The 15573-nt window shown below is 38.9% G+C and overlaps 1 protein-coding gene across 1 annotated transcript in view; it reads right to left on the bottom strand.

Annotated features, from left to right (window-relative positions):
• The window catches only part of RYR2 (ryanodine receptor 2), a 377267-nt gene that overhangs the window by 261858 nt on the left and 99836 nt on the right, over positions 1–15573 (bottom strand). Inside the window, exon 3 of the mRNA XM_054162288.1 lies at positions 2440–2544. Within this exon, the coding sequence (XP_054018263.1) occupies positions 2440–2544 (105 nt within the window). The remainder of the gene's footprint in view (positions 1–2439; positions 2545–15573) is intronic.

Below are 15573 nucleotides of genomic sequence, written 5' to 3'. Positions count from 1 at the left end.
ACAATAAGGGAAATCTTCATGCATTTTTTGTAGAAACTACATCCAGCCACCAAATGCCAGTTCTGTTAATTTATCACCATATGCATATTCATTTATTGGCTTTCAAAAACTTATTAGCAAGAAAAATAATGACACTGGCAACAATATGATCTTGTTTGTTTACAAGCTACGATCGTCAAGATTATCATCTTCTAATATCAATGCATCAGTATGCAAGAAACATACAGGTAGATTCCTAATGTATTTGCACTGACACCATGCAAAATTTGCGACAGAATTATATTCGTTATTCAATGAACATCAGCTATCTGGCTTGGTATAGCTGTAGCTCTGTGTCTTTTGCTAACATTGGGATTGAATAGGTGTTGAGAGCATAGTAAACTACTCTGCAAACAGGTAACAATCACATAATGACCACACTTGGAGACTTTGCTTCACCTTTCTTCAGCAAATCTCAAAAGACCTGCGAGTACACAGCACCGTACAACTGCCATCACTCTACTTCCAGGCATGGATATGAACGCCCAGAATTCTGACATTCATCATTATTCACAGAAAACAATAACTGTTTCCAGGAAATAACAGATAACCATTAGGCACCATTCTTCCAGCTTGGAGTATATAGGTCCAAACAGTCACTGTGCCTTATAAAAGCCTCTTTCTGCTCACATCTAGCACAGGAAATAGCCCAGAATTACTGCAAATGTTCTGCCTAAGACATCTACAAAGCCCTCTTTAGCCTGTTTTCTTCCCAGCAGAATACCCAAGCTCACATTTTCTAACCATTCTGCAGATAATTTCATACTTTTCCCATCTTCTCTGGATGTCATCTCCGTATTAAGAGTATTAGGAGTTGGCCCTAAGACTCTGCTAAAGATAGCCCAACAAAAAATCTGTCAATTATTGTTACAATTAAAAAGTTTCAATACTTCATATTCAAAAGCTCACATTTTCTAACCATTCTGCAGATAATTTCATACTTTTCCCATCTTCTCTGGATGTCATCTCCGTATTAAGAGTATTAGGAGTTGGCCCTAAGACTCTGCTAAAGATAGCCCAACAAAAAATCTGTCAATTATTGTTACAATTAAAAAGTTTCAATACTTCATATTCAAAAGCTGATTTCTTTTTTCTTTCACTCTAATCTGCCCTACAGCACTACTTTAACGTTGCACTTCCCTACACTTTCTTTAGTTTCTGCTCCTGCCCACACATGGTGGCAATAAACAACAAGAAAACTGGTGCTCTACTTCATATATATGGTCTCACACACATCCTTGAGTATGGACTGTGATTTTTGACATTCACCTGTACATCCATGCTCTTTTGAATTTTTTTCCTGTAGATTTGCAAGCTCTTGGTTTCAGTATTTACAAAGTAAGGGAAGAGAAGCCCTCATTCAGAGGTACAGATCTCCTTACTCTGGCACCACTTCTTCTCTCAGATGTAATTAACATTCTCCGGCTGTTGCAGCTAATCCTTGGAACAAATTCTCACTGACTGCAAACACTTTGGATCATCCATGGGAATGCTCCTGGACTTAATTTCCCAAATAGCATTTTCAGTGTCAGTACCCAGTATTTTATGGGCTTGACTACACTATGATAAAATTTGCTTCCTTGTGGAATTTCCAGAAATATCAGAGGCATGTTTCTTTCTCTCCTTCCAGCCTCCTTGAGTGACAGATTTATAGTTAACCTCTACTTCTCTTTCACCCATACAACTGCTGAGCATACAATCACTCCTCCTCACCTGAAGTTTACAGCACTTGAACCACAGCATGGAATTGAAATAAACCCCACAGAGCATATATGGTACACTCATCTGCATCATAACAACTCAAATTAACTAAACAACAGAGAATATTTATTACACCATTATGATTTATTTGTAAATACCTATTTGCTAGTTAAGCAATTAACATTATCCCCAGACAGTTAATGCTCCAAAGTGAAAAAGAAAAAAAAAAGAAAAAAAACTGTTGGTTTCCATAATTCTTATCCACCATGAGACATTTTAGCTCAGGCCACACAGAACAATGTCATTATTTTCAGAGAAAAATAGCACACATTCAAGCCATTTTAAGACTACTTGACAATCTCATTTGATTCAGTCACAAATCCTTAAAAGCTTAGCTGTTCTGACGGAGTGATCAAGCTTTATATTTGACATTATGATATCTCAAATTAAAACATTCCTGTAACTCTATGCTGACTTGCAGCACATTGAAATTGTTGGAAATTTACAATTCTTAAGCCTCAGTGAAAGCTGCAAGTGTTCAGAATTTCTCAAAAATCAGACAATTCCTGTAGAAGGGAAGGAAAATGAAACACAGAGAATTCATGAAGCTGTAAGCTTGTACAAGTCGTGAGATCTGTGACATGGGCGGGAGGAAAGGTAATTTGCAATAGGAAAAAAAGTGACTATTTAATAACTTACCCCTTCTGCCTTTTCTTCTGTGTTGGCCAACATTTCCTGGAGGGCTCGTACTGAGAGAGACTGCTCCAACACAAAAGTGCAGATGGACAAATCAGGTGGAACATTCTAGGTTAAATTAAAAGATGAGATCACATTAGTGACAAATATGCACTTTCCAATACAGAATACAGAATTAACCAGGTTGGAAAAGACCTTTAAGATCACCGAGTCCAACCTACCATCCAACACCACCTAATCAACTAAACCATGGCACCAAGAGCCCCATCCAGTCCCTTAAACACCACCAGTGACAGTGACTAACATCCAGCCTAAACCTCCCCTGACACAGATTGAGACAGTGTCCTCTTGTTCTGGTGCTGGTTGCCTGGGAGAAGAGACCACCCCTCACCTGGCTACAACCTCCCTTCAGGTAGTTGAGGATGGTAATAAGGTCTCCCCTGAGCCTCCTCTTCTCCAGACTAAACAACCCCAGCTCCCTCAGACTCTCCTCATAGAGCTTGGGCTCGAAACCTCTCACCAGCTGTGTTGCCTTTCTCTGGACACGCAGCAAGTCAACGTCTTTCCTACGCTGAGGGGCCCAGAACTGGACACAGTACTGAAGGTGCAGTCTAACCAGTGCAGTGTACAGAGGCAGAATGACCTCCCTGCTCCTGCTGGCCATACTGTTCCTGATGCAGGCCAGGATGCCATTGGCCCTCATGGCCACCTGAGCACACTGCAGGCTCATGTTCAGCCAGCTGTCAACCACTACCACCAGGTCCCTTTCTGCCTGGCTGCTCTCCAGCCACTCTGTCCCCAGCCTGTAGCACTGCATGGGGTTGTTTTTATGACTCTTTAGTTTTGTTCCCACAACATTACAACAATAGGAAGGAAAATTCACCTGAGAGTAGAAAACATTGTCAAAAGCTGCCAAGCAAAGCAGTGAACAAGCAAAGCAGTGAAATCTCTGCTTGGACACTCGTGTGTGGAACACTTAGAAACTATGATCAGATTGTGCGGGAAATGAAATTCTGTCTTCAGGCTAGTGACAGAAGCCAAATCTCATCCGTATGATGGTCTCAAGGTCACGATGAATTTTCTCTACCAGAAATATCAGAAACTGAGTATCAGAGCCAAGCCAGTACCTTCTCATGCATGTTTCACCATATTCTATTCTAAGCAGGACAAAATTAAAGGGTCTTATAAAAACAAATATTTAACTTGTCATGATTAGGAAAAAAAGGTCATTAAACTATTGAAATGCTCATTTTCCAGAATACCATAAAAATTCACAATAAATAAATGAAATTGAAACAGATTTGTAACAGCAAATTACAAAGTTGCAAAGTAAAATTAGATTTTATGTGGGGATCTTTCCTTTCAGTAGAATAATACGCAGCTTCCACACACTTTTTCTTCCCTCCCCGAACTTTTTTCATGTTTCTTCTCTTTTGCTTTTCATGCCACTTGCGTATTTTACTTTAGCAATATTTTTACTGACTGATAGAAATTGGATTCTTTATGCCATGAATGCTATAAAAGCATTCCAGCTGTAAAACTGCACATTTATTCAAACTGTGTGAAGTTTGAAGGGTCTTCTTCCAAGGCCTCAAACATAAAAATGGTAAAAGATAGCTGCAAAACCATTTCCTTCCCTTTATTCCTGAAGACAGTTTACTCAGAATGCTTCATATTCTCCATAGCTTATTAAATTGCTGTTCATCACTTCTAACTACAGCAACTCAAGTCCGTTTATTAACTAATAATCTCTCATTATTCTCCACTATTTATTTTTCAATAAAATTACTGTAAAACGGTATTTTAAATTAAAGTTTTAGCCAGATCAAAAAGCAATAAACAGCATCCTCTTTTGCATGGGATTATGATTGACATGTAATGATAGACATTTTAGACATTTAGACTCAGGCCTCTACTTAGTTGTCAGTGTTCTCACTGCCATTTTTCTTTTGTAGTTAATTACAACAGCCCTTTTCATGCTAGTATTTGGTCAATAGACAACTAATTAGATTCTCTTCAGTATATTTGTGTAATTTAAGCACTATCATAAACCCATATTTTACAAAGCAGGAAAGAGCACTTGAAGATTGTGGATGATCGTGTGATGAAGGTGGTGTTTCTGCTAGGTAAACACAAGTAAAATTTTCCATTCTAGAAAGCCTGACAGAAATTAATTGCCTCAATTCTCCCCAGTGAAGACTGACTGCTAAGCAAGAGTCTGAACTCTTAGGAAGAAGTTCTTCACCATGAGGGCGATGAGATAATGGAAGAGGTTGGTAGAAGAACCATCCCTGGAGTTTTTTAAGGCCAGGCTGAATGTGGCTCTGAGCAACCTTATCTAGGGTGAGGTGTCCCTGCGCATGGCAGCGGGGTTGGAACTAGATGATCCTTGATGTCCCTTCCAACCCTGACAATTCTATGATTCTATGAACAAAACAAAAAAGATGTTTACACTGTGCTCTGAACTGAGCCATGGCTACATTTTTTATATGCTTGGTTATAAAGCAAACATGTATAAGCAAAGTCTCCATAACAATGTTCCTGCTGTTATTAATGCTACTTAAAGTAGACTTTTGCAGGTCATGATTTTGTGACATAGCAAAATTTTTTACAGAAATACTGAAAATCCTACATCATTTGACTCAGTGATTGAACAAACATAAGTAGGACAATTCTTCCTCAATTCCATTCTCCTTTATAATCATAACAGGCGTAAGCGCTTTCTTCCCTCCACATTAAAGATGAGGAATGAAGTCCCAATGAACATTTTTTAGCTGTTCTCATAATACGTGAGCAAGGCTCACTTTGAGCAACCATATGAGATCATCCTGCTTTAATTAAGTGCAAGAGGCACTTTCTTCTTACAGTCTAGCAAAATGTTAGAAACAAATTCCTTTTTCTCAAAACAAAAGGGACAGCACACTGTCACGTCCCATCTCTTTTGCATGAACACCTAGACACTCAGCAGCTGTCAAAGAGCAATGTGCTTCCCCAAAGAGATGAAGAACGATGCATGTACGGATGCTTGGGGAGACCATGTGTATCAGACTGCTTCTCAGTTTCTCACCCAAATCTGCTCTGCTGAAGAACCAACAGACAAGTCTGTGTACAGTGGACAACAACCATAATATGGACAAACATAATACAGATGCAGAACTGCCAAGATATTTAGCTCAGACAGTGACAACTCTGCTCACCCCTACACAGTCCATTTTAATGACAATACTTTTAAAGCTCTGGATTTAGATGATCCTTCTGACTGTCATACAAAGACAGATTGAAGGTTCCTGTTATGAATAGCCTCCTCCTAAAAAAATAATACGAGGTAATTTTAAAAACCTTATTTAAATAAACTAAACATTTATTCACAGTGCATTTTCTGTCTCTTCAAAGCATAAAATAAAAATGAGGAAGGAAAAAACACAGAGTCTTTGCCAGTCCTCTTGTTATCTACCTTATCCCTCATATTACCTCACAGACAGAGGAAGGAATATAAAAAATAATGCCATTCTGTGCTATATGGCAGCTTAACATTCCTTACCAAAAGGCATCTTCCTAAAAATTACATAGTAGTTTTCAGTTCCCAGTATGGAACTAGGGGCTAAAAAGGAAAATCTGTAGCATTCAGTTTGCAATATCAGGGTTTTATAAAGACAGGTCAAATGTGTAGGCAGGTATTTACCATTTGGTTTGCTGGATTATCAATAGACTATTAAATCATAGATTGTTAAAGAATGTTAAGAAAAATATTTTGCTATATATAGGTATATATGCATATATATATATATGTATATATTATGATCTATATATGTCTATTAATCTTTGCTGCAGTAACTTTCTAAATGAAGGCACAGAGAAATAGTTCATGTTCAAAAAGGGTTGGTTTAGTGATACAATATGAAACAGGGTCTTTGGACAGTCCAGGGAATCTGTATCACTTATCTCCATGCCAAAAGATCAGTGAAAAATTCTGATAACCCATGGCAGTATTCAAATAAATTTATTTTGATAGATTTGCAAAATCAGTTATATTTTCCTGGTTTGATCAGTTATATTGTAATGGATTTTAACATAAAATCTACCAAATTACTTTAGAAGTGAAAAGTAGCAACTCAGTATTTCTCAGAGATGAAATGCTACAGATTTTCTCTGCTAGTTCTTGTTCATCAGATTTGTCTTCTTTTCAATTATTTGTCTAGACAATCTCATCTATTATCATTACAACCTAAAATGATTAAATAATAATGTTAAAAGTTTATCACACAAATCAACTGGAAATTTTATATTAAATTTCAAAAGGTGTTTTAGTGCTTCTAGGAGAAAAATAATAAATTACTATTACATTTTTCTATTAATCTTTTGTCATTTTAACAGCACATTCAGCAAAATCAGATAAAATACAATAACATCTTTCCCATTGGCAATTTTAAAACATATATATGATTGGCTTATTTAGAAAATGAGAGAAGTTTTTGTTCTTCTTGTGATTTAAAACTATATATATTGTACATACTAATTCTGTAAAGTAATATTTGTATGGTAAATTACGCTTTACTCTCTGCAGATTTGCAAATTAGATAACCATACCGTTTATTAAAAAGGTGTTTTGAGTAAAGCTTTTGAAATGCTATTTAAAAATAATTCTAATCCAACCCACAACTGACTCATGAATACTGGATGTATTAATTACACACTATTTCAGTTTTAAGTGAATTATTTGCAAGTATACATACGCCAGTGCGATGACAATGAAAGCAGGAGGTTGTGATGCAAAACTCAGTTCTGCTGTCATTACTCTTACAATCACACAACACTAACAAGCCACAAGAGCGTATGCCCTGTTCATATGACACGATGCATATAATCTTGTAAATGTAAACTGAACTTCTGCTTCACATAAATATTAGTACAAGATTGAAAAATAATGTAGTGCATCGGCCAATACAGCTCTGTCTCTAAGAATAAGCAAATTTACCTCAGCTCTATTTCCCCTCTTAGTTATTTGCAAGCTTCCCAGCTCTTTTCCTAGGGTCATGGTTATTTTTATTTCTCTTCTAACTAAATTCCAAATGAAATGGACTTGCAGGTATTTCATCTCTAATTATATACCAAATAAATCAGGCATCAGTGCCTAAAAACCCTCCTAACCAAATAGTCTGATTTAGAAAGCATCCACATTTGCATCATTGTCCAAAAAAATGATATGTGGGTGTTCATAACTTTTTTAAAACTAGCACATTTAATAGATGCATAACTTTGAGAATCCAAGTAGGAGGATTCAGAAAATTAATTTTAGTACAGAGTTTAAGCAAAACATCTCTAGTCCTATTTGTGAGAGTGCCCTGAAAGAAACTGAACCCATCATCTATTTTCAAGTTACATTTAAATTTATACATCCCAGTCTTTTTGGCAGTCCTTTCTACTTAAATGAGATTTTGTCTAGTGATGAAACATACTCAGCATTACCAAGTAGAAAGTTCCATTTCCAGGATATCACATAGTTGGCATAGCTTTCCATGTTTTCAAGTTTGTCATTGAAAAGATGGCCCAGTGCAGAAATGCATGAGTCTGACAAACAAGTCCCATAAGCCAAACAGGATTAATCATATTCACCAAATTCCAAAACCAGAAAAGACTGAGAATGAAATATGAGTCTTATAGTTTCAGTTCTGGAAGAGAAGACTTGTCAATAACAGTGTTAAGTTCCTGCATCTTTATCATTAGCAGACTATGAAGGTTGCCTTGCATCTCCTATTTAAAAAAAAAAAAAAAAACACAACAAAAAAAACCACCACACCCACGCTTGCTTTCAGATGCTTACTTGAGTCTGAACCCATCACTTTCTGCATGAGGCATGTATAGGATATTCCATCTGACACAGTTATTTCAAAAGCAGAAAAGTATCCAACATTCAATTTTTTGTGTTATTATCTAAAAACTGTAAAGCCCTCATTTTTTTCATAGAGATGTTAGACAAGGAAGCTGTCTTTTGTCACAAGTATGCTTTCTGCTTTTTCTAGGAAAAGATTTGAAAATCTGGTGAAGTTCTACTTTTTTAAAAATCAGGGACTCGCAGAACAGCAGGGGTTGGAAGGGACCTCCGGAGATCACCTAGTCCAGCCTGCTAACACAGGTGCGTCTAGATCTGGTCACAAAGGAATGCATCTAGGTGGGTTTTGAAAGTCTCCAGAGGAGATTCCTCCCTGGACCAGTGCTGATCTCAGAGATGAGATCAGGAAGGCAATGGCATGGCTAGAACTGAACCTGGCAAGGGATGCATGAAATAACACAAAACGGGCTTCTACAGGTATATTAACCAGCAAAGACTAAAGAAAGTGTTCCCCCTCTGAGGAGTGAGAATGGAGAGGTGGTGTCAACACACAAACAGAAGGCTGAGGTACTCAATAACTGCTTTGCCTCAGACTCCACTGGTAATCTTGTTCTGTCCCTCTCTCAAGTCAACGGACCACTAGGTGTGGACTAGAGGGAATCTATCAGGCCCAATGAGATGCATCCCAGAATTCTGAAAGAATTGGCTGATGTAGTTGTGATGTCATTCCCCATGATACTGGAAAAGTCCTGGCAATCAGGTGAAGTTCCTAGAGACCAGAAGAAGGGAAACATTGCGCCCAACAATCTAAAGGGCAAAAAAGAGGACCCCGGAAATTACCAAACTGTTAGCCTGGGAAAATCATGCAACAGATACTCTTAGAAGCTATACTAGAACACATGGATGTGATTCAAGACAGTCAGCATGGCTTCATCAAGGGCAAGTTCTGCCTGACCAACCTAGTGGCTTTCTATGATGGTGTAACTGCATCAGTGGACAAAGGAAGACCAATAGATGTCATCTATTTGAACTTTTGTAGAGCCTTTGACACGGTACCCCAAGACATCCTTCGCTCTAAGGTGGAGAGATACAGATTTGATGGGTGCATTGTCTAGTGGATAAGGAATTGGTTGGATGGGTGCATTGTCTAGTGGATAACAAAGTGTTTGGATGATCACAATCAAAGGATAGTGGTCAACAGCTCAGTGTCCAGATGGAGATGTGTGACAAGTGGTGTCCCTCAAGGGTCTGTATTGGGACTAGTGCTGTTCAATATCTTCATCAATGATAAAGACATTGAGAATGAGTGCACCCTCAGCAAGTTCGCTGATGATACCAAGACTGAAGCATGGGATGCCATCTAGAAGGACCTGGACAGGCTAGAGAGGTGGGCTGAGGAGAATCTCGTGAGGTTCAATAAGGCAAAGTGAAAGGTCCTGCACCTATGTCAGGACAATCCCAGATATCAACACAAGACAGGGGATGATGAAATTGAAAGCAGTCCAGCAGGAAAGGAGTTGCAGGTGCTGGTGGATGAAAACCTGGACATGAGCAGGCAGTGTGCACTTGCAGCCCAGAAGGGCAATCTCATCCTAGGCTGCATCAAAAGACGTGTGGCCAGCAGATCAAGAGATGTGATACTGCCACTTCACTCTGCTCTGGTAAGACCTCACCTGGAATACCACATCCAGCTCCAGAGCCCTCAATACAGGAAGGACATGGACCTGATGCAGGAGGGCCATGAACACCTCTTGTACAAGGACAGGCTGAGGGAGCTGGGGTTGCACAGCCTGGAGAAGAGAAGGCTCTGGGGAAGATCTAATAGTGGCCTTCCAGTACTTCAAGGAGGCCTACAAGAAGGCTGAAGAGGGATTTTTTAACAAAGGCCTGTAGTGATAGGATGAGGGGCAATGGCTTTAAATTAGAGAAGAGGAGATTTAGATTGGGTGTTAGGAACAAGCTCTTTACTATGACAGTAGTGGACCATCAGAACAGGTTACCCAGACAGGTAGTCCCTACTTACTGCAGAGGGGTTAGACTAGATGACCTTTGGAGGTCCCTTCCAACCCAAACAATTCTGTGATTCTATGTCATGTTCAGCTATAAAACTTGGGAGAAGGGCTGGCAGGGGGGCTGCTACCTGGGGACTGGCTGGGCATCTGTCGGTGGTGAGCAATTGTTTTCAATTTCATCATGTACTTTTCTGGGGTTTTATTTCTCTCCCTTCGCCCTTTTCCTTTTCATTATCATTAATTACAATATTTAAATTACTAAACTGTTATCTCAACCCACGAGTTTTCTCACTTTTACCCTTCCAATTCTCAGTATTGCTGTAGGGGGGAAGTGAGCAAGTGGCTGCATGTTGCTTAGTTGTCAGCTGGGGTTAAACCACAACAGGCTGTTAGTAACAGCAGCCTTAAATACTTGAAGCTGTGATTCCCAGTATGGTGTTTATTTCCTTTACCAATTTAGGGACTCAGACATTCCATCTCTAAAAAGGGTAAGTAAAGAATTTTTTTTACTTTTAGCAAAATATTTTCTGTTTAACTTCAAGCTGATTCTGTGAACTCTACCTTATTATGCTAATCTTGTGGGTATTAACCAGAATTTACAGTTCCCTTTTATTCTCAGAGATATGATCTATTTGTAACTACTGCAGAAGTAATATAAAAACTCTGGGATATTATCAGCTGGGAGGGTACTATTGCTCTAGAACCTGGAAGGAAGCAACCACCTTTTGACAATTGCAGCATCAGAAAGATGATCTTTATAAAACACTGGTTTGCCCCTTGCTGGAAAGCACAGCAGACTTCCAACAGGAAAACCTTCCTAATCTCTGACCAGATTTATTATAAACCATGCACAATACAACAATCATATTTCCAAGCAGGAATCCTATAATCTTCCAGGATCAAACAAGTAGGGCAAATGTGCATGTCACTTGTGACTGTAGTAACTGCCACAGCCTGACCTGTCCCAGTAGAAATTTCACCTCCACACAATAACCTACAGGACATAGTCTGCAGAGATTTTCTTGCTGTTAAATCTATCCCATAGCTGAAATCTTCACAGTGGCATTATAACATGTAAAAATTAAATCCAAATAAAAATAAATCCTAATCCTTCCAGAATGTCCCACACCAACTCTCATGTGCAATTCATTCACTTTCCAGTAAGTGCGAAAACAGTGTAAGAGAAGCAAAACCTGCTTATTTATCTCATAAGCTCTTAATTGTAATACACAAAAATGGACACCAAACATTAACTTCTGAGGAATTTATTGTAAGTTTTCAACTACTACACTTTCCATGTTATATTGCTGAAATCAGCAGTCAGCCTGTGTAACCAGGAAAATTACTATGTATCAAATATTGCTGGAATGAGGGACTGAATTTATGGTCAGAGTCACCTCTGACTTGTCCTGAAACTCTCTTGTGGTGGGTTGAAAATTCCTCCCAACATTAAATTTGCCAGACCAGACCAGCTAGAAGCAAATGAAAGCTGTGTTTACAAGTAAAACTACAATCTACAGTGAAATGCAATTAACATGTACAAAACATACACTATCTACAATATTTGCAGGTATTTACAATTAATAAACACCTCAAGAATGCCGCTGGCCAAAAACCAGGGGAGCTGCTATTACCTTCTTCCTCCCTGCCCCCCTCCTTATGGCCCTGAACACAAAGGAACAAGACAAATGTAGCCAAGGTCAAGCAGAAGTGGGTTAGCTTCTCCCCAAGTGAAGCAGCCAAAAGAAACTAGTTGTACAAAACAATACTTCTAAGTCTGTTATCTCCCCAATGGGATTGTTTAGAGTTATCATTATTTTCCTTTTTACACCCAATAGTGAGTTATTTACATTGTACCATTTTCTGTTCAAGATCTGTGGAAAATTTTGAAGGCACAGCCTAAAACTACCTGGGCAACACAGTTTAAAAGCAACAAAGCATTGGCAGCTATCAAAATCCTTTGTGGCAAGACACAACAATGCGTTTAACACTTAGAATACTAAATTGAGTATTAACAGTCAAATTTTGTTTACACATAGGAAAACAAATCAGTTCTTATAACTAAAACAACACATACATTCTGGTTTGAATCAATATTCAATTATGTGCTTCATGTAATTTAAAAAAATAATTCAAAACAAATTTTTTTAAAATCAAAACAAATTGAATGGAACCACAGACAGAACTTCCAGTCCATCTCACCAGCATTACAGAAACTTGATGTGATTTCAACTTCAGGTGTGTCAGCCCCTAATGGCTGACAAAAAAATTCAGAAATTGCAAAAACAATTTATGAAGGTGAATAGAATAGAATAGAATAGACCAGACCAGGTTGGAAGAGACCTTCAAGATCATCGCATCCAACCCATCAACCAATCCAATCCACCTAACACTTGGTTTAGTTAAACCATGGCACCAAGCACCCCATCAAGTCTCCTCCTGAACACCTCCAATGATGGTGACTCCACCACTTCCCTGGGCAGCACATTCCAATGGGCAATCACTCTCTCTGTATAGAGCTTCTTCCTAACCTCCAGCCTAAACCTCCCTGGCGCAGCCTGAGACTGTGTCCTCTTGTTCTGGTACTGGGTGCCTGGGAGAAGAGACCAACATCTGCCCGTCTACAACCTCCCTTCAGGTAGTTGTAGAGAGCAAGGAGGTCACCCCTGACTCTCCTCTTCTCCAGGCTAAGCAACCCCAGCTCCCTCAGCCTCTCCTCATAGGGCTTGTGTTCCAAACCCCTCACCAACTTCGTTGCCCTTCTCTGGACACACTCCAGCAAGTCAACATCCTTCCTAAACTGAGGGGCCCTGAACTGGACACAGTAATACACCATACCTCAGAGCTCCTTAATTCAGTTTGTCCCTCTTTTATATGTTTTTTAAAGGTATTATGTCCATTCTGATTCAGGCTCAGTTTTATTTTCCCCAGTGTATTTTGCACCCTAGACTGTTTTCAATCTGATTTAACTGATTTTAAAAATTAATTATAGCAAAAATTATACATTTCTTTTAAAAAATATACATTTACCTCTATAACATAGAGAAAATCAATTGGAATGATATCTTGAAAATGGTTCAGTCAAAAAGGTTTATCGTTAGTCTTTCGTAATCTTAGTGAAACTCCAGTATGTAATTGAGAGACAGACTGGAGGAGTCCTAATAGCAAGGCCTATCTGACAGGAAATTCTTCATGGATTTAGGGACCTATACTGTCAGAGTTTGACTGCTAATAAAAATGTACAAAATTACTTCCAAGCATAAATGTATATTTCAAAAAATCCTTTCATGTGTACTTTGAAATTGTGGTTTATCTGTAAATGTATAAAGCTCCTGCTTAAATACACCTGGCACTGCATTGCAATATACACTGCATGATATAAATAATGAACACTTATTTTACAACCCACCTTTATAAACTACAAGCTGAAAAGCTTGGGAGGCTAATTAGTGATTATCTGTTCAGTTTCTTAAGGATCCACGTTTTGTCATTTTTAGGTCTAAGGCACCAAAGTACTGTTACTAAGCTGTTAAGCAAACAACTGGTGCTTTAAAGGACTCTGCTTATCATTCAGTAACACACCAGCACAAAAACCTGCTACAAAGTACTGTCTAGACAGAAATACCCACATGCATTTCCCCAGCAAACAACCCACCTGCCTCAGAAGTCAATTACGCAAGAGGGAATAATGCAAGAGGCTTAAAATTCAGAGATGGTGAAGACCGCTTCAAAGCACCTGGCAAACTACATAGAATTTCGCTCTTTTCCTGCTACTCTTGAACATACACTCAGGAAGGGAGTATAGTAAGTTTACAGATATCACTCATACATGCATCCCTATTGCATTTAGATCATTTGTCACCTAAAAGCTATATAGTCCTAAATAATGGTAATAATCATGGAATCCCAGAATGCCTTAAGTTGGAATTCAAGTTGGAATCTCAACTAAACTTGGCTGCTCAAGGCCTCATCCAACTGAACCTTAAACAACCTACACCCCAGGAAGGGGCATCCATAACCTCCCTGGGCAGCCCATTCCAGAGTCCCACCACCCTTGTACTGAAGAACATCTTCCTAAATTACAGTGTAAACTTACTCTCCCTGAGCTTAAAACCATTCCCTTCTGTCCTATCACTAGACACCTGTGTGGAAAGTCCCTCTCCAGCCTTCCTGTAGGACCCCTTCAAGTATTGGAAGGCAGCTACAAGGTGCCCCTGGAGACTTCTCTTCTCTAGGTAATTTCTCCAAAATAATTCTACTTAATTAACTCCCTTAAAGAATTCATCTTTTGCATAGAATTATGTGGACAATAAAAAAATTTAATGGAAACTACAGAAACAGCTAACCTCTATGACAAGCTGGAAACATACTCAATGAGAAAAAATGCCTTTGCCATTTTATGTTTATAAAGTGATTATTGGTTAAACTACTATTAACACGCAAGGCTGCATCCTGTTATTCCCAGACAACTCTCTGTGTGTATAGCTACCAGTACCTTGCTTTAGTTACACGCAGCAGGCACAGCACTGTTTTGCTAAACTGCTAGCTATTTCTGCACTTATGCTAAGCATGGCCTACCACCTTACAAGCTCTAAGCTTATATTGCCAGATTGCTCACACCACTTACTGCTATGATTGCCACACAGAGGAGTCTGATGAGCCAGATTGTCTCACAGTGCTTAAAAATACTAAGTACAAAAGTAACAATACCATGCCTTCAAGTGTTGAGCAGGGCTGCATAGTTAATTGGAAACTGCCACTTTAGACAAATGTTCATCTAAAGGGCTTTAAAAAAAGAATTTGCACTTTCATGTGTTCTTAGGTTGAAACACAGATTATGAATCTGCTGTTTTCAGATTTTCAGATGCACATCTATGTAGCAGTCTAATTAAAATTCAGACTGCTTTATAACTACTGTGCATGTACTAATGAAGTACATTCTACTATAAACCCATCAGAGAAAATATTTAAAATGCTGAGCCCCAGAGGACTTAGCAGAATATGCCATTGTGTAACCTTGTGATGTTCAGCTACCCAGGGTAATTGTGATGATTTGGCCTTGTCTGGGGGCCCAATGCGCACCAAAGACACTGTCACACCCCTTCTTAGATGGACAGGGGAGAGGGGAAAATATAACCAAAGGCTGGTAATAAGATAGAAGCAATTTAATAATGCAAAGCACATTCAAAGGCCGTGAGCAGAAGCAAAAGGAGATGTTACTCTCTGCTTCCCATCAGCAGATGGTGGTTGGTCATTCCAGGGAAGCAGGGTTCTAACACCATGGATGGTTGCTGT

This window comes from Dryobates pubescens, chromosome 6, assembly GCF_014839835.1.
Source record: "Dryobates pubescens isolate bDryPub1 chromosome 6, bDryPub1.pri, whole genome shotgun sequence".
In the NCBI taxonomy this organism is placed as follows: Eukaryota; Metazoa; Chordata; class Aves; order Piciformes; family Picidae; genus Dryobates; species Dryobates pubescens.
The sequence above is the reverse complement of the archived record's forward strand: the minus strand, read 5'-3'. Positions and strand labels throughout refer to the sequence as shown.